The 26,533-nt window shown below is 34.4% G+C and overlaps 2 protein-coding genes across 2 annotated transcripts; both read right to left on the minus strand.

The window, feature by feature from the left end:
• Positions 1–18,404: 18,404 nt before the first annotated feature.
• Positions 18,405–20,877, minus strand: LOC145075080 (transcription elongation factor TFIIS-like). Its single transcript, XM_079021391.1, has 2 exons — positions 20,479–20,877; positions 18,405–19,451 (listed from the first exon to the last, which is right to left on the minus strand). The coding sequence occupies exons 1-2, from the start codon at positions 20,650–20,652 to the stop codon at positions 18,636–18,638; spliced, it is 990 nt and encodes a 329-aa protein (XP_078877517.1). The 5' UTR covers positions 20,653–20,877; the 3' UTR covers positions 18,405–18,635.
• A 3,451-nt stretch (positions 20,878–24,328) lies between these two features.
• LOC145074630 (Rhodanese/Cell cycle control phosphatase superfamily protein) lies at positions 24,329–26,329 on the minus strand. Its single transcript, XM_079020977.1, has 4 exons — positions 25,844–26,329; positions 25,442–25,693; positions 25,234–25,332; positions 24,329–25,152 (listed from the first exon to the last, which is right to left on the minus strand). The coding sequence occupies exons 1-4, from the start codon at positions 26,312–26,314 to the stop codon at positions 24,565–24,567; spliced, it is 1,410 nt and encodes a 469-aa protein (XP_078877103.1). The 5' UTR covers positions 26,315–26,329; the 3' UTR covers positions 24,329–24,564.
• Between the last annotated feature and the right edge of the window lie 204 nt (positions 26,330–26,533).

Here is a 26,533-nt window from a genome sequence, read left to right on the forward strand (position 1 = left end):
GCATCAATTAGGTTTAGAAAAAAAAAAGATGTTACCTTAGATTAAGAACAAGATTCATGATCACATCTGGTTTCCAACAAAATTACAATAGCGCATTCAAATTAGTTCTCGATGACAAACATATATGAAAGAAAAATTCCAATAACCCATATGAAGGGGCTGATGTATACAATAAGGACATGATATGGTGGATTAAAGGAGATGCATCCAGAGGGGCTGCTATATAAGAGTGGTGGTAAAGGGTGGCAGTTGTGGAGATGACATCAAGGCTCCGACGACCACTATTGGTGTATGTGGAGGAGTGCGGCGATAGTGAGCGACGAGTGACGGAGTAGACATGGCAGGCAGATGACATCAATGAGTAATTGTTGATGGCGATCGGAGATGGCGATGACAATTGATTTTTGTAGAACTCAAGATCAATTTTGTAGTTTATTCCAATTTTGCAGATCGGTCAAGATTTGGTTTTTAGATAAAGAAGGGAACGACTCTAGATATAAACCTGGACAAATTAAGTTAAAAGTCAATACCATGATTATATGGATTATATTTGGAAGTTATTAATCAAATTACTAAATTACCCTTATTTATTTATTTATTTAATTTTTTATTTATTTTTGATTGGCTTACATTTATGCATACAATCACACAATAATTACGTTAGACACCTGAACCTCTCTCTCTCTCTCTCTCTCTCTCTCTCTATATATATATATATATATATATATATATATATATATATATATATATATATATATATATATATATATATATATATATATATATATATATATATATATATAAGGGGCCATTTCTGTTAATATGAAAACTAAATATCTCAAAATGTAAATAAGAAAATACCGTAAAGGGTATTGAGGTAAATTCAATTGGCTTATTTAGGGTAAGTGTGAATAAGAAAATAACGTAAATCAAATTTCCTTAAATTAGGCTTAATATCGTTTGTTTGTTATGACTTCTGCGTGTTTGGGAGGTGACATTTGCTCCTTGGTACATGATCTATCACCATCATCACCACCTGCGTTTAACTACCCCAACTTCTACTCCCCTGTTCAAGCTTTGGAACAAGATTGTCTCCATCTACAAACCACCAGTAATACACCGTCTTCAACCCTTCATGTTCATCTATTCACGCTTCCTTCCCCCTCTCTATTTATCGGTTCCATCAAGTCCTAATCTCCACCAACAACCACCATTTTCATTTAATTGAGACAAACCAGAGAAGGTAGAGATCGTGCAACAGAGATACAAAAGAGGTATTGTGAGTCGGAGATAGAGGAAAACTAGAACCAAAATTATGCTTGTCTCCTGACATCAGAAGCTGATGGAGGCCATAGAGCCGACATCGGTGCAAGTTACGGTGACGGGGGCATCACCGGTGGTCGGATTTTGGATCCGAAAAAAACATGGTTCATCATTTTCTTATTATATAGAACGGAGGCTAAAGGCTTGTTCGGCACGGAGCTTTTGGGAGCGTTTGAGAGCTTCTAGCTTCTAGAGTTTGACAAAATGCTCCGTTTTAAACAAAAAGTTTCGTTTGGCACTACAAGCTTCTAGCGTTTAGTTTAAAAAGAAACGCTCAAAATCCAAATGCTACTTCTACAAGCTACAAGCTAACCGCTATCCGCTACAAGCCACCTGCTACCAGCTAATTTTGCCGAACACACCCTAAGGCTTCCCAGTCGGTGAAGAAACTCGATTATCCGATGAAGCCTTCAATAAAACAGCTAAGCAGTTTCACAATCAAAGGTAAGATCTGTTTAATAAGATATTTTAGGAGTTAGGCTCTCAATTGTTCCCCTAGGTGATTTGGTAGTCCGACTAATGTGGGATGCAATTTTCTATTTGAAGTCTCTATTCTATATAGTCCGACTAATGTGGGATGCAATTTTCTATTTGAAGTCTCTATTCTATATAGCCAGTTTCATCTCTTAAGAGATGTCACATTTGACATGGATTCAATGTAATTGGGCAATAAAAAATGTACTTCACGTATAATGAATAATTAGAAGACAATTATTAAGAGGAACTTGAAAATATCAAATGCATTTATGCTATTGGGGTTCACATTTTGCAAGATTTGAAGTAATTTAGACCATTAGTGACTCATTATTATTATTATTATTATTATTATTATTATTATTATTATTATTATTATTATTATTGTTATATTCAGATATAGTATAATTGTTAACCTATGAAAATAAAATGGGAAAAACTTATCATTAGCAAAACACCAAATTCACTGTTATGTCGGCTTTGTCGTGATCTTGATGATTGGCCTTTTAAATGTGGTTAAATGATACCCTAAATCATTAATAAATATAACTACAATCATAAATGAATAGAAAATACACAGGTAATTCATTTAAGCTGAGTGGTAACTGTAATCATTAATAAATATAATATGTAGTGCGGATACATATAACTAACGAATTTACTTATATACAAGATTTTATTTATTGATAGGTTTTAAGTTCTATTCATACAAGAATGTAGTATTTATATTTTATTGTATGTACATTTTACTGCAATTTTGTATATAGACTGATCAAATAAAAGGGTTATTGCAATTTTGTAGGTGTTAATATTGTTTGTTTCACAAGCACGTGAATTTTAGAAGCCAACAAGAAACACAAGTTCATGTTAAAGCAACTCATTCCAAGTCAAGATATTGTCAAAATATTCATCACAAGGGGAAAAAAACATATTAGAGCAAAACCTAAAAAAAATATATAAAAAACATTTTTAAGTAAATGAAGATGACATATCAATTAAATAACTTAAAAATCAATGAATGAGAAATAGCTGATTCTTAGGGTAGATCCTTAAGAGTAAAGAAGATAATGAGGATGGGTAATTGGGTTAACTGTTTGATGATTAAACATAATAATTATATTATTGTAGGTTGAAAACCCTATGTACTCACCAGGTTTCCCAACCTGACCCACTCAGTTTATTTATATCACAAGTGTTGATATGAAGTCACATTACACTGAGAGATTAAGGAGATATAAATCACTAGTGATAATGAATGTAAGTTCTGTTTATGCTTATGTTTCTGTATTGACGATGACATCCCAAATGTTTTAAAATACAATAAAAATACTTTTCTTCGGAAATGCCTTGATAACGTATTTATCATGTTTCACTAGGAACAAATTCCGCACATTTTTATTAAAAAGAGGTACTATGATTTTTATAAAGCATAAACAAAATCGGTCTTTTCTGGCCGTGAAAATGGAGATGTCACACCTTCCTTTTTATTATCACTCAAATATAATATGTCCATGGAAATTTTAACCAACCATTCAATCTTTGAAAGTGGTTGAAATATCAAGCTTCCATGATCATCATTCAAACCTCTATAAGAAACCAAAGTACTCCATGAAATCAACCCACCTTTCAACAATAACCCACAGAATTGATATTTGTTGACTTTGTATTTGACATCTTTAATGATCACAACCCAAGAATTATACTGCAAGTACACCATCTTTGATCAATCAATAAGATCTTGGGTTTTTCTGGAGAGAGAAAGTGATTTTGAATGGGTTTCTAGAGAGAGAAAGCAAAAATCACTTGAATTCTAATGAAGAAAATTGAATTATGAATGAAATTAAGGAACAATTTGATTTCTAGAATCCAAAAACTCTTTAAAACATGAAGATCAAATAACAATGAAGAATCACCAAATCAAAAATGTCGTCATGGATCAATTCTAGAAGAAAATTAAGAACACCTGCTCTGATACCAATTGTGGTGGTGTTGATTATGATGACAAATGCGGAATATAAAATGATTTAGTGAATCATACAAGAATCATGCACATGAAGAACACACGAGTAAATAAATCTTATTTAAGGTCTCACTAGTTTTTAGAAAGAGTACAAATGGGTTTGCAATAATTTTCTCTAAACTAATCTCTCATAACGTTCCTTACATAAAATGAGTGTCACTCACTTCCTATAAAGGAAAGACAACATATTTCGTTTCATGCACTATTTAGACAAGGTTTTCGATATTCAATTAATGTAATGGATCGATTTTGGTTTATAAGAACGACATTTTTATGTTTGAATCTTTACCTTGTGATGGCGTGTATGAAACTGTGATTTTTGTTTATAGCTTAGATAATAGTGTATTCCATATTGATTCATCTAATGGTTTAGACAAGGCATGCTTGTGGCATTGTTATCTTGGGCACATTAACAAGAAATACAATGCCTAAATCCAAAAGGATGGAGTGTTGGAATCATTTGACTTAAATCCAGATGATGAATGCAAGACTTGTCTTTTTGGGGAAGATGACAAAATCACCTTTCACTGGATCTTGTGAAAGATGTGAGGGTTTGTTGGATCCCATACAGACAAATGTGTATGGGCCCTTCAGGTCCACCATAAAGGGTGCTAATCGATCTTATGTGAAATTTACAGATGATTATAGTAGATATGGTTATAGCTACTTAATCAATCAAAAATCAGAAACCTTTGAAAAGTTAAAAGAGTTTAAACATGAAGTCGAGAATCAATTAGGCATGAAGATAAAGATGCTCCAATTTGACAGAGGCAGAGAGTATCTTAGTATCGAGTTCCACAACTATGTCAAGGAATGTGGAATTGTTCACAATTGACTTCTCCTAGGACACGACAACTTAATGGTGTGGCTGAGAGGTGTAATCGGACCTTGTTAGACGTGGTTCATTTCATTATGATTGAGCTTCTCTTCCCAATTCTTTATGGGGGTATGCCTTAGAGACATTCTTCCATATTCTAAATTTTGTCCCACCAAGAAGGTTGTCAAAACACCTCACGAGATGTGGACAGGAAAAGTTCCCTCGTTAGCACATATCACGGTTTGGGGTTGTGAAGTTTTCGTTAGATGAGAGACTCATGACAAGCTAGAACCTATAAGTGAGAGATATATTTTCATTGGCTACCCACAAAAGTCCTTTGGATATTTTTTTCTACAAACCTAGTGAGAACGTGGACTTTTAGCACGAAGCAGAGTCTTTTGCAAGAGAGAGCTCATATGCAAAGAGGATAATAGGAGTATCATTGGCTTTGAAGAGATTCAAGAGTCAACTAATGAAGGAACCTTAGAAGATACTAGTTCTTAACCAGAGGATGAGATTCCTGTTGAACCTACTGACAATTCATCACCTCTTCGTCAATGGACTAGATTTAGCATGCCTCCTGCGTTCAATGGTTTCCATATAACGTCTGATAGTGACACGTTTATCAGTGATTGTACACTGGAAAATTTGGATGAGCCAGCTAACTACAAGGAAGTGATGGCAAGCCATGTGCTTCCAAATGGAAAGAGGCAATGGATAGCGAGATCAAGTCCATTTACGATAATCATGTTTGGAATTTGGTTGATCAAGAACCTAGTCGAAAGACAGTTGGTTGTAAATGGATCTTCAAGAAGAAGACCAACATGGATGGAAAGGTGCACATTTTCAAGGCACGACTGGTTGCAAAAGGGCTTTACTCAAACCCCAAGGATTGACTATGATGAGACTTTCTCACCAGTGGCCAAGACAAAGTCTATTAGGATAATGCTTGTCATAACTGCCTTTCATGATTATGAAATATGGAATATGAATGTCGAAACCATTTTCCATAACGGGAAGTTGGCTGAAGATGTTTACATAAGTCGGCCAGAGGGTTTTGTAGATGCAGAGTTTCCTAACAGAGTATGTAAGCTTGAGAATCCATTTATGGATTGAAACAAGTGTCTCACAACTAGAATCTTTGCTTCCATGAGAAGGTGAAAGAGTTTGGTTTCTATAGGAGTGAAGATGATTCATCTGTGTATGTCAAGGCTAGTGGGAGTATAGTAACCTTTCTAATACTGTATGTTGATGACATACTCCTTATATGAAACAACATTCCAACTTTTCAAGAAGTAAAGTCTTGGATTGGAAAGTGTTTTGCTATGAAGGATCTAGGAGAGGCAACCTATATTCTTAGGATAAGAATCTTAAAGGATAGAATGAAAAGAATAATTGGTCTTTGTCAAAGTACATACTTGGATAAATAAAAAAACATTTATGTATGGAAAATTTGAAGAAAAGAGAGCTACCTATTCAAAGTAATGCCAAGTTGAGTAAAACTCAAAGTCGTAGTACAGATGAAGAGATAACAGAAATAAGTCGAGTCCCATATGTTTCGACTATAGGTATGATCATGTACGCTATGACATATACTCGCCCTCATGTGTCTTTTGCTTTGAGCATGGTCAGTCGATTTCAAGGAAATCCTGACGGAGCTCATTAGACAACAGTGAAAAACATTCTCAAGTATATGTGAAGGACAAAGGATTTGATTTTAGTCCTTGGTGGCTATGATACATTGAGAGTTAGTGGGAATAGTGACACCACCTTTCAAACAGATAGAGACAATCTTCGTTCTCAATCTGGCTGGGTGTTTCTGTTAAATAGAGGAGTAGTCACTTGGAAAAGTTCCAAGCAGGACACAGTGGCTGAATACTTATGAATCAGAGTACATAGAAGCTAGTGAAGCATCAAAGGAAGCGACTTGACTGAAGAACTTCATCGGTGATCTCAGAGTAGTTCCGACCATTCACGAGCCAATGGAACTTTTCTGCGATAATTAATGAGCAGTTGCTTTGACCAAAGAACCGAGAGATCAAGGTAAATCAAGACATATCGATAGAAAGTACCATTATATTAGACATAGAGTTGAAGAAGGTCATCTCATAGTAAAGAGAGTGTCTTCATAAGACAATCCTGCAGATCCTCTCACAAGGTTCTAAATAGGGTTAAACATAGTCAACATGATAGGAGCATTGGTTTGAGAGATGAAATTAGTTTTAGTAGTTAGATGATTAATTTGAAACTTATAACAAAATAAATGTAATTGATTTTGGTGATTGAATAATAGAGATTATTTATGAGTTTGTTTAATGCCTTTGTCAATTATTTATTCTTGTCTTTTGTTATGCATGTTTTACTTCCTGGATAATTTAATTATTCGACGCTCCACCGCCGCTCATACTTTAGGAAGTAAGTAGTGAATGAAGACTGTCATGAATTGGATCGTAGATTGTCTAACGAGTTTAGATATAGAAATTGTGATTCTACAATATTTATGAGTGTTTAGAAAATGGAGATATGAGTATTGGATAAACCCACGCTCATAGAACTACTTCATGGTATATCACGAGTAATTTTTGAGACGATAATATCTTATATTCTTAAAATGTAGATATATGAGTTGCAATTTACAAGTCAGTTGTACATTGGTGTTGTGAAAATGCATCGGTAACTTGGTGTTATAAAACGTAGTGTCATGTATGATTTGGTGGGTAAAGGATACAAACATATGAGTCAAATTTTATTCGTTCATTTTGCCGTAAAGGGAAAAGCGATATCTTTAGGCCCCTCGGTAATTTGGTGTTGACTTATAGAGTTGGGCCCAACTACGACTAAATTGATGTATTCAATTAGAAGTTTTATGACGTCATCACAAATCAGGAAATCGGGAAATATAATTTTTGATTATGAGATTGATTCTAATCCACGTCTCGTGTTCATATGATATCTTGTAGAATGAAGGCATATTTGATCACTTATCTTAGGAATGATCTCTGATCAGATCAGAGACTGGAGTTTCTTTTGGAAGCATACTTTGCTGATAATTTAGAAGTTATACTGACAATTGTAGTTATAGACTTATCCAAGTGGGAGACTATTGGATTAGGTGTATAAGCCAATAACTAAATTAGTATATACTTGAATTATTAACAAAGTCCTTTTGGGTTACCCTCAAACATGGTAATTGATTAAGATGACTTTTAGAAAAAGAGACAGATTTATTGATTTATTATATTATTAATAAATAACAATAAATGATTTGTTAATATATTATGGAAATAATATATTAATTATAAATAATATTATTTAATTAAGAATTAATCATAAATTAATCAGAATTAATTTATGATTAATTACTAGTGCAAGGACCTAAGTTGTAATTGTTCAATAGTTGAACAAAAGGCATTCCAGAACCTTCCTAAGTGATGGAAAGTTTTAAAGAGGCAAATAAGGGCTTTTAGAATGTGCCTTGAAGATAATTAGGAAACCAGATAATTACATGATTTGAGATATTATTATTTTAAACAATAAGGGTTATCTAGGGTTTTCTTATCAGCTATAAATAAGGCCTTACACCCTCTGATTTTCAGCTATTCATTATTGCAAAAAGCCAGCTGAAATTTCCCCTCTTTTCTCTTCAAGTTTCGTAGTTGCAAGGGTTTGAGAGTGAACCATCAGAGGCACGAGATTTCTGGTGCTAGCTTCCAAGAGTTTTTCAAGAAGGATTGTTTGATTGTTTACTACAACAATCAAAATGTATGTAATCCCTCACATGTTTATGATTTCAAAATTAGCTAGGGTTATAGAGTTCTTGTTGTTCAATAGAAAATTACTTCAATAGTGTTATGACTAGATCTAATAGGTTGCATTTACCCTTAAGTGTATAAGGATTTATCTGTGTTATTGCATGTAAAACCCATCATTAGTCCTGGTTGGGCTCAACATTATAATTTCAACACCAAATCACCGAAGGGCCCAAAGATATCCCTTTGCTCGTTAGGGAAAAGGAATGAATAAACTTTGACTATATAACTATATCCTTTACTTACCAAATCATACATGAGACTATATTATAACACCATGTTACTGATGCGTTTACGCAATACCAATGCATAACCGACTCGTAAATTACAACTTTATTTATCTCCGTTTGAAGAATAAAATATATTATCGTCTAAAAATTGCTCATGATTGAATCCATTAAGTAATCTCTAAGTGTGGGTTTATCCAATACTAAAAATTTCCATTTTCTAAGTACTCATGAATACTATAGCAATCCCTATGCAGTGTCCAATCTCTGTGGACAATCTACAATCAATTCATGATAGTCTTAATTCGCTACTTACTTCCAAAAGTATGAGCGACCGTGGATCTTTGAATAATCAAAACATCCAAGAAGTAAAACATGCAAGGTGAAACACAAGAATAAATAATTGAAAAAGGCAGTACCCATACTCATAAATAATTATTTATTATTTAATCACCCAAATCAATTACATTTATTTTGTTACAACGATTCAAATAATCAACTAACTACTAAAAATAACATCCCATCTTAAGCTAATGCTCCTAGCATGATGATTGTGCTTAATCCTACTTAGAGCCTTCGTGAAACGATCTACAAGATTGTTTTCTGATGATACTCACTTCACCAGGATATGACATTCTTCAACCCTATGTATGATGTAATGATACTTTCTGTCGAGATGCTTGGAGCTACCATGATCCTTTGGTTCTTCTGTTAAAGCAATTGTGCCTTCATTATCACAGAAAAGTTCTACCAGCTCTTGAATGGTCGGGAATACTCTCAGATCACTGATGAAGTTCTTCAACCAAGCCGCCTCCTTTAATGTCTCACTATCTGCGATGTACTCTATTTCACAAGTAGAACCAGCAACTGTTGACTGCTTGGAACCTTTCCAAGTCACTGCTCCACCATTCAACAAGAATACCTATCCAGACTGTGAACGTAAGTTGTCTCGATCAGTCTAAAAGTTGGGGTAATTGAATCCACTTATTCTCAACGTATCACTGCCACCAAGAACTAGAAACATATCTTTTGTTCTCTGCAAATACTTGAGAATGTTCTTCACTACTGTCCAATGGGATCTGCCTGGATTACCCTAAAATCGACTAACCATGATCAAAGCATAAGATACATCAGGGCGAGTACATGTCGTAGGATACATGATTGATCATACAGTCGAAGCATATGGGACTCGACTCATGTCATCTTCCTCAGTACTGGGATTTTGAGTCTTACTTAATCTAACAATACAGTGAATGGGCAAATCCCTTTTCTTGGAGTTCTCCATATTGAAATGCTTCAATACTTTTTCTAAGTATGTACTCTGGCTAAGACCAATGATACGTTTCTTTCTATCCCTCAAAATGCTTATCCCAATAATACAGGCCGCTTCCTCTAGATCTTTCATAGTGAAACACTTCCCAAGCTAATATTTCACTTCTTATAAGGTCGGGATGTCGTTTCCTATAAGGATTATGTCATCAACATAATATACTAGGGAAGTTATTGTACTCATGGTAGCTTTGACATACACACATGACTTATCCTCACTCCTAGAGAATCCAAACTCTTTAACCTTCATATTGAAGCAAAGATTCTAACTGCGAAATGCTTTTTTCAATCCATAAATGGATTTCTCAAGATACACACTCTATCAGGATACTTGGAATGTACAAAACCTTCTAGTTGACTCATATAGACATCCTCAATTAACTTCCCATTTAGGAAAGTAGCTTTAACATCCATTTGCCATACCTCGTAATCATAAAAGGCAGCTATGGCAAGCATAATTGTGATTGACTTGATCTTAGCTACTGGTGAGAAGGTCTCATCATAGTGAACCCTGAAGGTTTGAGTTAAGCCCTTCACAACCAGTCGAGCTTTGAACGTTTGCAACTTTCCATCCATGTCGATCTTCTTCTTGAAGATCCATTTGTAACTTACTATCTTTCGACCAGGTTCAAAAAAGTAACCAACATCCGGTATAGGGAAACCAACTATACTACTGTTGGGAAATGTCTCTTTGATCCAAATCTACAAAATTAAGATGTTAAACAAGTAACCAACTTAAGAAAGTTAGAACACTTGTTGCTTAAAAACATTTTGAAAACAGTGGACATACCTTAAATGCATATACGAATCCATGCAGAGCATATATGTGTCTACTACCGATTCTTGGCGTATTGGGTTTCAAATGCTCCTCGGTCTTGTCAAATACAGTACGTAAATGTTTGTAAGTGAAATCCCATATCACTCTAACACATGGGTACCTATGTTAACAATTACACTTAATAAGTATATATATGAATTGATATCATGTGTGTAAAAAATTGTATACATGTTAAACTTGTTTTAATTAGAGACAAGTGTTATACGTTCATTAGTAATCGGTTGTTGAAGGTATTTCCCAAAAAATCATTGCTCTGGCATAAACAACAAGGAGACTCTCACCGCGTTTGCATCACTTAATTGATGAAGTAAGTTATTGAACACGTGGGTAAGGTCAGCCACTTTCACCGAACGCGAAGGTGGCACAAATGGGAACACACGTTATCTGAACTCTCCAAAATCAGAACAGGGGTGGAAATAATCCCCAAACTGCAAGACGGTGACCAACTAGAGTGCCTTCCTGACAAAGCAAATCCGATAGTCACCAAATGGAAATAGAAGCTCTTGTAGGTCAATATGATCAAAAGTAGTAAATTCCTTGCACATAAGATAGTGACAGAGTAAAGGGTGACATTTTATACCCATCCGCATGTTCACATAATCACCAAAAAATGATTGCCTAAACAAGACTCCGTAAATTGGTCGGTTATTTAAACTAACCATGATTTCACGCCCAAGTTCAAGTCTGCAGGTTGTAGTAACAACCGCTTCGTATGTTCTGCTGTAATACAATCAAAAGAATAATTAGTTATCCGTTTTTGTATGTATGTTCTGTAGGACATTACTGAATACACATTTTCGAAACATAATTTCAGGCCTAAATTCTGGAACAAATTCCGGAATTTTCATCGTATCCTGGAGGGGTTATTATTATTCCTGACATGTGTTTCGGATTCCGTACGTGTTCCGTACTAGTGAAAATGTAATTTTTTTGTGAAAATTTTCGATGTAGCATACATATTTTCCTATATATAATCTTATAAATTTCTTTAAACCAATAAAATTCAAACGAAATTTAATAATACCTATATAAATGCATAAATTATACATGTTTTTAACATATAATCTAAATAAATACATATAATTATTAACATAATGGAAACTTACATATAAAAAATGCATCTCATCACCGCTATCTGAAGATATTTCCAGTTTTGGTGGTGTCTGGAATGCTGGTAATTCAAAATGAGAGAGTTCGAAATGAAATCCGAAACGAGTTAAATGTATTTATAGGAGGACCATATTTTCGGTCAGATCCATTACCCATAAATGCACCGAATACAAAATCGGGTTCGAAGTGACCCATTTCAGACCAAGTGGTCATTTTGATATATATATATATATATATATATATATATCAAAATAACATTAAAAAGTAGTTAGGTTACTCAATTTCCCTTAAAAATATGATCAATTAATTGATTTTTTATTAAAGAGCAAAATCGGTAGTTTACTTTGTAAAATTTAAACTTGAGAAGAAGTCACGTGGCAAAAATGATTCATTTATTAAGATAAATATGATCTGTTAATTGATTTTTCATTAACAGGCAAAATCGGCATTTCACTTTGTAAAATTTTAAGTTTGAGAATGAATCACGTGGCAAGAATAATCCATTTATTAAGATATGGAGATGCATACTTTGGGTTGAATGCGTTTGAATGAACCAACAAATGGTTACAAGACAAGCAATTATTTATTGTAGTTTACGAACCGATAGAGATGTCTTCCACTCAAATTTCACAGTTAGGTTGTCCGGTATGGTTGACTAGAGGACACGTGACGTCCTACATGGCTAACCAACCCATGCATGAACACCGCCCCTGAGTCTAATGGCTTGGTTGTGATGTGGTACTGAAGACAGATGAAGACGACCAATTTGATTGGTTCTTTTTTCTTTCCCTCACATTCTCTCTTCTTTTTGTCTCTTCACTACCTCTCCACTAGTGAACACAATTTCTACAACGTAATAGATTGGTTGTGGAATGGTTAAATAATGACATGACATCATCTTCACTCACAAATCACGTATGAGAATACCCTTCAACCTTACATATGTACCACAAATTAAAAATAAAAAATAGAAGCTATTATTGTGGAATTGCAAACACAAGGTCATCTACTAGAATTAAGAGTGCACACATACTATAATATCGTACAACTTTAAAACAAGAATATATGTGGTTCACACAATTAAAATAATCATGCTAGGTCCATAATTTCTATTAATTTCATAACATGATGTTTACACTTTCATTAAGGTCTATATATAGACCTAATATAACCTAGGTTTTTTACTTCGATCAAAAATATACATGCAGACAAGGTCGATGGAGCATGACCCATTGCTAAATCTCATAATAAACAATAGTAACAGCAGTCCAACACATATGGTTATTGTCACTCTAGCCCAACAAAGTTACGTATAATGGTTTAAATGGTCCATCGTGATTATTTTTTGCGTTTTAAGGGCTTAAACTTGTTAATGACCGATTGAGAAAGTCACCTTACCCAATTTAGCAGGTTAACCTGCCTCGTCACTTGCCATGTATACGTATGAGGTAACTCACTGAGTCAATACCGAGTTGACTTGATGACACATAAGCTGGCACATGCAGATTAGTAATTATCGCCTTTAATGTCCACCAACACCCCAACAACCTTTCACTGTCGATTCGATTGAGTCCCAGGCACAAGTTTCGAATTATAAGGGGACATACGCATGTGGGGTTTGAAGTAAAACAAATCTGAAACTTGTTTACCATTTTCGGGCAAACAATCTTGTGGAAGAACCCTTAAAAAGCAACAATGTCGGCTCCACCACCTTCACCCAACTCTATAAATTCTGGTGAAGACATCAACTACAATGTGCTCCACTCAATCTTCTGTGATTGTAGTCCGAAGATTACAGAAAACCAAACTGAAATGAAAAAGGTTGAAGGAGCAGCTAGGACAAGAGTATATCGTTTGCAGGATCGACCACATCAGTCTCCAGCATAAGCTGGATGACCATGATCAGAAGTTTAAAGTCGTTGGTGTTGCTCTGGGTGGCATGATGTTGGGGATGCTCTTGTTGCTGGTTGTTGTGCTCCATTTCCTTGTTAAGCTTTGGTGATGGGTTGATCTGCAGCTAAGGTGGTTAATGGTTAAGAAGGTTATTAGTATGTAGTGTTCGTGTGTCTTAATTTTTTCTTCTTTTATTTCTGTTTATTTTGGCGAAATATGTAAAAGTCCTGTCTTAATGACAGACATTTTGTAAGTGAAATCGAATGATTAATGAAAGACCTATCAAAATGATAGGCGTTTTGTAAAGTTGTCTGATGTTCTTTGCCGATTGTTTTTTATCTGAAATAGTTCTAAAGTTTGATAAACGGATCTGTTGAAAGTGTAATAGTGGGGGTAATATAGTCTTTTACACAGTGGGGGTAATATAGTCTTTTTTATGCACTGCTCCTTCATATATACCTTCTTGCATTCATTCTAGCACATTGTTTTCTTCTTCAAATACTCTTCACTGTGAAGGTACATAATGAAGAACATGGAATGTGGATGTGGAGCTGAGGCTATAATAAGAACATCTTGTGCTACCAATAACCTAGAAAAATGCCCTTTTATGCATGCCCGAAAAAGGTAATTTACCAGTTATTCAAATTTTGATGTTAACCCTACTTTTTTAAGATGTGTTAATTGAAGCAAAAACTTGGAATCAGGATGCTCGTTCAGGTTTTATAGCTTGGGTTGATGAAATGGAGTGCAACAATGAAGTTTTGATCATAAATGGGTTGTATAAGTCCAACAAAAAGCTTCAAGCTGAGGTCTTTAAGTTGAAGGTTTACCTAGTATGTAGTTGGGTATTTTTTTATGTTTAATCATGTACAAGTTGTAATGAAGGTCAATTGGACCAGTTGTCTTGTAATGCACTTTGATGTCTTTTGAAACTTGTAATGTACTTTATTTCCTTTAAGTTGTTATGTAATCTGTAATGTACTCTATTTAATTGAAGTGGTTATATTTGGGGTTTGATGTGTTTTGTATGTACGAAATATGAACAATCAAATTAAACAAAGTTAACACTTAAATCCAACCAAACACAACAAATTTAAAACATAACAACTTGTCCAATTCCAAACTTAATAACCTACTACATCCCAATAACAAACTTAACACTTAAATCCAACCAAACACAACCAAGTTAAAAGATAACAACTAAAACAAAATAAGATCCTAATCATTAAGCTCCAATGGGTTTGCACTTGTTTCTCCTTTCCCAACTTTGCCCTTCACCCTCTTAGCAAGTTTCATCTTTATGATTCTCTCTGATTTCTTTCTTTTAGATATCCTTCCAGCAGCAACAACTGTTGCTCCTTGACCCTTTTGCCCTTCGTAAACTGATTTTGCTCCTTGACCATTTTGCCCTTCATTGACACCTCCTGCTCCTTCACCTTTCTCTTTTCCATTGACACCTCCTGCTCCTTCACCTTTTTCATTGACCCCTCCTGCTGCTTCACCTTTTCCATTGACACCTGTTTTCCTTTTTTTAACATTTAGTTTGGGCCTCCTGCCAACTTTAGGTTTTTGCACTTGAGGTCTTTCAGCTTGAGGACATGTGACCTTGTTATGCCCCACATTTTTACAAACACTGCATGATATTTTTTTCCCTGCCTTAGATACAGTGTGCCTTAGTAGCTTCTCTGATGCATCTCTTCTTTTGTTAACCTTTGGTCTACCTGACATTCTTCTCTTCATTGGTGGAAAAGGTGGTATGAAGTCAGTAGGTGGCCACATGTTGCTACCATTCATCCCCTGAATTAGATACTTATAGGTGTTCTTGTAGACTACTCCATAGAACATTGTATCAGCATAACCACCAACATCTTTATTGAGGAATGATATAGTTGCAACTGAATGCACACGTCCATACCCATTAAGTTGCCACACTCTACAAGTGCAAGTCTTCTTGTCCAGGTCAACAGCATAGGACTCAGCCATGTTTCTTGTTTCAAATTGGTTAAGACCACTTGGTAAAACCTGCCAATACCTAGTGTAGACATAACATAAGTAATTATGTGACATCCCCAAAATCACGGCCAGAAAAGACCGGTTTGTTTATGCTTTGTTTAAAAATCAGAGTTACATTTTAAATGAAAGTGTTGCGGAATTTGTCCCAAAACAAAAATATGATAAAGATTTATCAAAAGCATTTCCATAGAAATGTATTTCATTAAAAGACTCGGGATGTCATGTTCGTACAGATCAAAAGCATAAACAGTACAATATAAGCCTTACTACATTATTTCATATCTACAGGCCTATATCCGTAATCCCTCGTCTAAAACATCACACCTATGCTCATGCGCCACTACCTGTAATACATAAAACTGAGTGGGTCAGGCTTGGGAGCCTGGTGAGCACATAGGGTTTTCAACCCACAATAAATAAGTTTATTAATTTCATCGATCAACAATAACCCGATTACCCGTTCCCGTTATCCTCACTTTACGTCCCTAAACACCTATCATAAGGGACCTAGCCTAAGGATCATCATCGGGACGGACACTACTGCTAAGGGGATTCCTCAGCAATAAATGTCCTAAAGGCAACCATGTGGGGGATGGAGTACACCGGTGAACATATCGTTCACAAACACCTACAGGTTGCGAGTCTGCTAGTGTTCCACTGGACTGTCTAGAAGAGTCCGTGGTCGTCATCCATACTCCGCTAGATGACAGAATCAACAACATCAACATCGAGGCCTCTCATCATTTTATCACACATCACCTATTGCATCTACCCATGTTTTACCCCAACATTTTCGTAGATATAAAATACATATACAGTTTAAATCATTGAAAACATGTATAACAACGTTCATCTAGCATAGATAGCAAGTATTCAGATAATATGCACACATAGCACGTAATTTATATAAAATACTTCATATCTATGTGTAAGTTGAAAGTAACTATGCACTCACTTGTTAAGGTGATGATTCCAAAATCGGGCAGCGCTTGCTTCTAACGATTCTATTTTCCTTCGACGAAACCTAGCATTATTATCGCTAAATTTTAGTCTAATATTTACCGTGACCAACTATTAGTCTTAATATTATTATTATTATATAAGCGTTAAACAATATTTTCCAACCACTATGTACAGATAGGGGCCAGACATAAAACACCGGAGGGCAGGACCATTTTGGCATATAGCACTTCTGAAATCCAACAACCCTATGCGGCCCTTTAAACCAGATTCCCCGTACCGCGAGTAGTTAAAAAATATATTATAACGACACTTATATAAGTTATAATAATAGCTCAAATATTTATTATAAGTTCATAATAACAATACTAATTTTAAATATAAGCTATATTAAAATAAGGTAAGCATAACTTACTTACAAGGGGGTTTTAGCTAGGAGTCGGGCTCTACAGGGGCAGAACTTCGTCGCTGAATCTTTCTAAGAAAGATTCGTGCAGCGCTTCAGCGCTCACCTTACTATACTAAGCTACAAAAAGAGAAGTCGAATCACGAGGGACCGAAATGCTCGGGGGATAAGGAGAGAAAGACTCTTGAATCAAGAGAATGGTGCAAGAAATATGAGAGCCCAAGGCTCTTATTTATACTAATTGAATTTTCAAAAACTACCCGCCATAATTACTTAATGACCTTTTAGTTATATAAACAACTAAACACCCCTCTATAATACTATTATAAATGGATTTAATGATATTTGTACTAAACTAATGTCGAAAGAACTCAACATTAGTCTTATAATGACCGCATCGTCGATACCTTTCTAATGATATATACATATGTATATATATATATATATATATATATATATATATATATATATATATATATATATATATATATATATGTACGTATACATGATTTATACTTTATTTTAATACGTAAATATGCTATTATGATTTGTAACTCGTTCATACGAACTCCGTTTTTGACGTTCTTTATATCCACGCGTAGGTGAAGACGTACTCTACAACTTTCGTTTAGACTCCGTCGGCTAATTTTGACTTTATTTTTAAAGTTATATTTTTAACAAGCCGGGACAGGATTGGTCTGTTTAAAATCTCATAACTTATTCATACGAAGTCAGATTTGGGCGTTCTTTTTATCGATGTTCTTAGTTTAACATATTCTACGACTTTCGTTTAGATCACTAAGGCTAAATCTCGCTCTATCATAAATTCACTATTCACGCTTCCCGGTATCGTGCCGGTTCTGTCGTGAAACTTCGACGGGTCATATGCAGAAGTTTAAACGTACAATATCTCTCATTAACTACTGTGCACACGTTACAATGAAATGACCTTATTGAATATGACATGGAATGCCAGGTAGGATGGGGTCACCGGTTGACCCCTTCATTTTTCCAAGATTGCCCTTTTAAACCAACAAATAACAAGTTTATGCCCTTAAAATGCAAAAAATAGTCACGAGGGAACATTTAAACCATTATACGGAACTTTGTTGGGCTAGAGTGACAATAACCCCAACACAAATTACAAAACTCAACATCATAAGGCACCATTTGTTACACAATACATGACCTAACATGACAAATTATACTGATATTTAATGGACCGAGACTCAGATTGACATCAACTGAAGAAAAAAGAAAATATACTGATATTTATTGGACTGAGCCTAAGATTGGCATCAATCGAAGAAAAAGAAAATACATAGCCTATCGGGCAAATAAACTACCTACACCTACCACGAATTGAAAAAAATAACACATCAACTCTAAAAAAACATAAATGACAACTTCCACCCCTCAACAAAACTTCCAATGATTATCACAATTCACACACGTGACAAAAGTCGTCATCGGCTCATCCGCACTTCGTGTCTGCAACTGATAATACGTACACTTCCGTTTCCCACACCTTCCACACCTAAACTGATCCGTAGTCGCCTTCGGTGGGCCCCCACGTTCACAGTCAAACATCGCCTTTTCTTTTATCTTCACATTCTCCATTTGTCTTTCTGTACTCGCCATTTCTTCAGGAGTCAACTCCAAAATTCTCTCCGGCTTCACATGTCCCAACAATATTTTCCTTCTGAAATCCGGATTTTTCGGATCTTTTACATTGAACATTATCGATCGGTATTTAAACTTGTGGGATCCGTTTGATTTCCCCCATTTTTCAAACATTGCTGACTCAACCAATACAGCCACCCGATATGGATCACAACCATTGATTTCATTCTTTGAATCCTCATCAGCTTCTGTGGAAACTTTGCATAATGCTTCGGCTAAAAGTTCACGGATTTTATCGCGGATGGGATCTTTGCAGTAGACGAGAGAATTCATCTTTGGGGGACCAGAATTGTTCGTTTTGTTTATGTTTTTTTCGACCTTCGCATCCTCTGTCTTTGGAAGTTTGACGGAATTGGTCCTTTGAGTTTTCTTTTCGGATATTTTCGACCCATGTTCTGATTTTGGAGATTCTTTGGTGTCTGAGTTGTTGTTGTTGTTCTTTAATGTTTCTTTAACTATTATGCCTTTCCAGGTCTCGACTAGTTCAGACGCTAGTGATTGGATCTTTTTTCTTGGGTGTTTTGTTAATTGACGAAGACGTTTCCCTACCTGAAAAAAGTCACATTTTTGTAAATATTAGAGTGTATTATATTTTTGGTCCTTAAGTTTAGCTGTTTTTTTGGAATATTAGTCCCAAAAAGTTTTCTTGCAATTTTGGTCCCTATTTGAGGTTCTTGTAACACATTTAGTCCTTATTCCAAATAAATATGATTATTTTTGGTCACCGCATATAGCTAATTTGTGCAATATTGGTCCCATAATTATCGTTACTTGGAACATAGTTGAAAAACATCAGAAAAACCATGGATAAAGGCCAAACTTGCACAAGAAAACTTTTTTTTACCAAAAAAAAAAATCAGCAATATGGGGACCAAAAATGTAAAATAATCTAAATATGAACAGTTGAACACAAAAGTGGGGTAAATCCAAATGCAATCCACATTACCTACTTTTCTAATCAGGCTAATATCAAATTAAGCAACATAAGTTTTCGAGTAAAGTACAAACTTGATCCTTGTGCATAACCAAAAATGACAAATTTTGCCCAAATTTTTAGATTGTCTCAGTTTTGTCCTTATGTTTGCATTTTGTTGCAGATATGACCCTTATTCCATATAGAATGACTTAAAAGATTTGTACTACACGAAATACAAACTAAGGATGACATTGGAACAGTTTCAAATTTTGAACCGATTTTGCAATTCTGTGTAAAGCATAGGGACCAAATTTGCAATTTACTCTAAGTGTTCCTAAAATCTAATTGAAATTGGGGTAAATCCGAATCGAGATTTTTACTTCTAGCCTCTAAATCGAAAACTGGTTTGTTCACAAGGACTTATTTGTTTAATTCGTTCTTTCTCATATGAAATTTTGTTTCAATAAGATAGCATGTACGTAACATTGCAATGAAATACGATATAGCATGTACTTGACATTGCAATGAAATCACAAATCCAAAGCATCAACTTTTCATATATATACTTTCGTTCATATGGTTTACATCATCTCCACTCACAATTTGAAGAAAACCTAATCCTAAAATATAATCATAATTCATATAAAAAACTAAACGTACCTGAGTAGAAACAAGGATTTGATAGTTAACAGGAAATTTCTTAAGCACTTTCAAAGCGTCGAGACATCGATCTTCCTCCGGCGAAGATTCCGCGCCTCCGCCTCCGCCTCCAACAGCCGCGGCGTCCGCTGCTTTTTTCGCCGAATCGAACAGTTCAATTAGCTCCTTCTCCATTGCCTATCGCTTCATTAACAAAATGGAGAATGGCCCGGCGAGTGTTTGGTAGTATGGAGAGGGGAAGAGAAACTGGACGTTGATCTACACCGGTGAGTTGATCGGACGATGGAGAAGGAGGAGAGGATCCTTGAAGTTCGAGAGCTTTTTGGACGATACACGTGCAAGAGGTTGGTAATGAGAGGATAGATAGCCGCATGTAATTTTGTAAATTTGGTGGTTAGGGTTTTGGCCGTTGTTGACGGTGGAAAGGTTAAACGATTTGCACGTGAGATTGGTTGTTGGTGCCACGTGATCTGCTTATTGGGTTTGCCTTGGGCCCAAATCTTTTATGTGTAATATAATTGTTCATCTGTACTCTTACTTTAGCACACATATAAGAAATTTAGGCCCAATTAAAAAAAAAAATGAGATTCAATATCGGTTTTGAAGTCGGTTTAAGTTAGAAATCGGTGCTCAATTATTTTTTAACTATTTTAGAAGTTTTTAAAGATAGGTTGTAACACTTGTATTGTCATGGATGCGCAATACTTACTTTTCTAAACAATAAAAGTAGAAAATAATAGGGGTGAGCATATTAACCCAAAAACCGAATCATAACCAAATTAATCGATATAACCGAACCATTACTAAAATCTATGGTGCAGTTTCTAATTTTGATTAACCGAATACATATGGTTCGGTTATGATTTTCATCTAAAACCGAACCACTATTAACCGAACCGAACCGAATCAACCAATAATATTAATAAATATTTTTATTATAATATAATATTAAATACCCCCTCTCTCCATCTTATTTTGATTGTCCGTTTTTTACTTTTGAAGTTTTTATATTTCAACTTTAATCTTAATTATTTTTGTTTTTTATATATAATACTTGATGCAAAATATATGCATGAATTGTGTTTTAAATGTCTTTTCATTTTCATAAGTTTTATCAAGTAATTTATAACATAAATAAAAATATTTAAGGTTAAAATTGAACAATAAATACTTTAAAATTCAAAAGTGAACAATAAATATCAGGCGTAAGGAGTATATTATATGTAGTTATATGAAGAATTAAAAATTTAAAGGGTAATTATCTAGAATTAGATATAATAAGTAATCTTCTACAATACAATTATATATACATAATCATTCACTTTTTATAACAATGGACTTTATATTTTTTAATTTTTATAGAAAAGTATTTTTAATTTTATGTCATCTTTGACCATTATGGTTAACCAATATTAACCATTAACCATAACCATTAATCGACTAAAACCGTTATCCAAAATCAATATTAACCGCTACCCAATGGCTATTGAAATACATTAACCAATTGTAATGGTTATGGTTTGGTTTTGACCAATAACCGAACCAAACCGCCCTATACACACCCCTAGAAAATATGTTTAGAACACGTAAAGGATCTTGAGATACTTGCCTATTTCTTTTTTATATGCTTTGCTTTATATTTTTGGACTTATAGATGTATTGCAATTTATATTTTTGTAATTTTTAAAATAAAAAATATATAAATTTTCGGTTTTTAAAAAACAAGTTTACATAATCCAGTTCCTACTGATTAGATATTGTTGTTTCGAAACTGGTTTGGATCCTTTGGCAAAAACCTGATTCGATTTTTATTGACTAAAATCTGATTCAGTTTTGAAATCGGTTCACATCCAAAATAAAAGGGTTGAGTTGTCAATAAAAGGGTTGAGTTGTGCACCTCTAATCAATAACAATGTTTATTGAATTTGATCAATGTTTTAGAAAAAGAAATTTCACCTAAAACAATTTATATGTGTATAATCTACTTTAATAAATGAATGGTTTTTTTTGTCATATGTCTCAATCTCATGTAAATCGGCAAATGTCATTTTGTAGTTATTTTGAATTAATTTATTTTTCAAATGTCATTTTGTGGGTTTTTCTATTTTAATAAATTTAATATAATACTTTTATATAAATTATAATATATATATATATATATATATATATATATATATATATATATATATATAGTAATAAATGAATATCAATTTCATTAATTAACTTGCTTTTTTATTTAAAAAATCTCAAATTAAAGCTCATTAATTTATTTTGTTTATTTATTTAAAGTTAAAAGATAAAAAAATCAATTTTAAAAATTCATTTTTTTTCTTATAAATCCAAAATACTTAAATATTTAGACATTTATATTTATTTTTTTAATTAACTCGTGTAATACATGAATTTTACATCTAGTGTATACATATACGTACGCAAGTGCAATTTGACTAGGACAAAGGTTTTCATCTACGGTTATAAACTTGGGAAACATGCATAAAACACAAATTATGCAACTATATTTGAAAAACTCATATGTTATTTCCTTTATGGAAAAAATGAACCATTTTTTACCTATCGATTTTATCTAGATTTTTTATAAAAACATATTGTTCGGTTTCATTTAAGTGGTGTGGCAATTGTGGCTGATGTCATATGAAGTGGGTTGTTCATTTCATCTCTTATACCTTTTATAATATATCAAAAGGTAAAACTCTGTAGATATACGATGTGTTAGATGACATGGTTGATTATCAAGTTTACCTCTTGATACAGGGGCAAAAGAATTACGTGGACCACCCATGCCATCGCATACATCATATTTAATTGTAAAATCACTTAAATAAAACTGATTGATGGGTTTTTTTTTTACCAAAGATTTGAACAAAATCAATTGGAAAATAAATGCGTTTTTCTAAATATAAAAAAATGTAGTGGTTTTTCGAGTAAATTACATGAATGGTCCCTATGGTTGATGCAATTTGCACTTTTGGTTCTTAATTTTTTTTTTTATTCAGAAGGTCTCTACTGTATGTTTTTGTTACATGTTTGGTCTCTGTCTTACATAAAAAGACTATTTCGCCATTGATTTTGTAGTTTATTTAAATAAACATACCCTCTTCATTTACACCTCACGTGACCTTACCTTACATATCCTACTTTATTTTAAAAAATTAAAAAACTAAGGGTCAAATAGTATTTTTAGATAAGATGGGGACCAAACGTGCAAAAAAACAAACTGTAGGGACCTTTTGAGTTAAAAAAATAAGTTAAAGACCAAACATACAAATTACCCCAAACCATAGGGACCATTTATGTAATTTACTCTAGTTTTTCCTATATAGAATCATGGTTGGGATTCCTTGTATTTTGCTCTTTTATAAACCGAACATTTCCTCATTCTTGGTATCTTTTAGTATTGTTTCCTTTTTTCACTTTTATAACCATGTTTAAATGTATAGTTACAAGCACAAACACACACACGAAAAACACATACTATATAGGGTGCTTGGGATCGACTTTTGAAAACTAAAACTATTCTTTTGTAAATATGTTTATTATATTATACATTAGCAAAACAGAGTTTTTAGAAAAAGAAGAAAATTTATATTAGTATATACAGCAGCAAAACACTAACTAATAATCATTTCGTTAAGTTTTTGGTAACAACTGTTCATATCTCAACTTCTCAAGAGGAAAGTGTTTGATTGAGAGTGCATTATTGTCCTTTTATTTCAAAAACCACAAGTCATTTTTTAAAAAGTCATCTATCAACAACTTTCCAGATACTCAAGTAAAGCAGTGTTAAAAAGCTATTTTGTAATTGCCAAACACTTACTTCACTTTATAATAATGGCAAAAACCTAACTTCAATTATGAAAATGGTTTCAACATCAACAAATAGTAGCAAGTTCACAACACTAAAGAGAGCATCATTGTCACAAAAAACATGTAGGCTTGTGACACTAACTAGTGTCAATTGTCCTTAATCTCTTATCTTTGAAAACAACACAAAATCCCCTCCACATTCTCATCATCATTACAAATAGCCCATTTTTGTTGTGTCCTGTCCTGTCCAGTTCAGTCAGTTCAGTCCAGTCTGACAGTATCTGTTGTTTTTACTTTTATCGGCTTACGACCTTTATCGGGCCCACCAATCACGCCCCAAGTTTCAAATTGCCTTTGTCGAGCTCTTGCCCTCTCTTTTTCTTCCTCAGATTTTGAAGCATAACAATACGGACACGTAACCCCGTATTCCCATTCCGGAGATTCCATGTCAGCATCACTCACGGGTTTCTTGCAGCCATAACAAAGCTTGAAGTTTCCAGGCACCAATTCATGTTTTACAGACACTCTCTTGTCAAACACAAAACACTCCCCTTCCCATAAAGACTCTGTTTTTGGGATTTCCTCTAAGTATTTCAGTATCCCACCTTCTAAATGATACACCTCTTTAAACCCTTTGTTTAATAAGAAACTTGAAGCTTTTTCACATCGAATGCCACCTGTACAATACATTGCTACACGTGGTGGTGGACATTTCTGCCCCTCTGATGGAATCTGGAATTCGTCATCTACCCATGATGGGAATTCCCTGAAAGCTGTGGTGCGTGGATCAACTGCTCCTTTAAATTTGCCGATTCTTGTTTCATAGTCATTTCGCACATCAATGACAACCTAATATTGCATTATTTACGTTATTACCCCTATGGAATAAGCTTCAACTTTAAGATTGAAAAAGTAAGAAGATAGACTTACTGTATCTGGATCAGTGATCAATGAATTCCATTCATTTGGGCTGACATATTTCCCAACTTTTTCAGTAGGTGATACTGATGGCATTCCAAGAGAAACGATCTGGAAAAACATTAAGGAATAGCTTAGCTTACTAAAATCATCATCAAACACATGATTCACTGATCTTGTTAGTGTGATTAGTAATAGTAAATTAGTAATTTGTAATTACCTCTTTTTTGAGCTTTACTCTCACATGATCCCATCTGAATGGAGCATCTTCTCCTGCAGCTAGTGGAGAACTGCTTGTGTGTCCATGGTGGATAGCTTCTTCTTCAGGACTTACAGGTGACTCTATTTGTCGAAGACCTTTTAAGCGATCATCAGACTGAATGAACTCAAGAACTTTTTCAACTGATTTTCGGATGCCACATATGCTGCCATTGATTCCTTCTGGAGCGAGAATGATACCACCTGAAATGTACTGAAAGGTATAAGTTTGGTGAGGGTATCGGTGACATGGATCGAAAAGGTTGTAATGGAAATAGGCATTGAATCATTCACATTCAATCAATTACCAACGTTAACATATCAATTGGACTTAATTCGACAACAATATATAGTGAGCATTTACCAGATTTTCGCATAGGTCTTTCAAGGGTTTACGGAGATCGGCATGGTCAGGAAAATCAGCAAACTTGTAAAAGGACACCACCACAAGTTGAAGCTCCTCCGCGTCTCCTGATTCATCGATTCCGGAAACGGAAGCTGGATTGGCCGCGACGGAGGACGAAGAGGAAGAAAAGCCATTGGAGAATGTAACGCCTTGAGATATACCTTTACAGTTGATGTGAGGGATCCGTGGACTAGTAAATAGTGGAACAAGATTAGGGTTTTTCATCGAAGATGATGGTGATGAAGAATCGGGATTAGGGTTCATGGTGGCGTAGAGTGAGTTAGAGCTAGGGTTAGGGTTTGATGAAGACGACGATAACATCCTCAGCGGCAGAAAGGCCAGAGGAGTTCTTCTTTGACAGCAGCTAAGCACCGGAAAGGATTGCATTGAAACATGTGAACTAATCAGGGGCTTCTCTGTAATTATCATATTCTTGGTTTCATATCAACAGTTTACATTTTACCCCCTAGATTATACTTATAATGTCATTTTTTGGATATAGAAAAGAATATAGTACTTGAAGGGACAAAGTGCACGTAAAATGATCTAGTTTATATTTTTGAGAGCATAACAAGAAAGGGTATAAATGTCAATTCATATCTAGTAGTGATTAAATCCGAAACAAAATCAAATTATAAGGATGATCTG

The sequence above is a fragment of the Lactuca serriola genome, chromosome 9 (genome assembly GCF_051521515.1).
Source record: "Lactuca serriola cultivar US96UC23 chromosome 9, Lser_US96UC23_V15, whole genome shotgun sequence".
Lineage (NCBI taxonomy): Eukaryota > Viridiplantae > Streptophyta > Magnoliopsida > Asterales > Asteraceae > Lactuca > Lactuca serriola.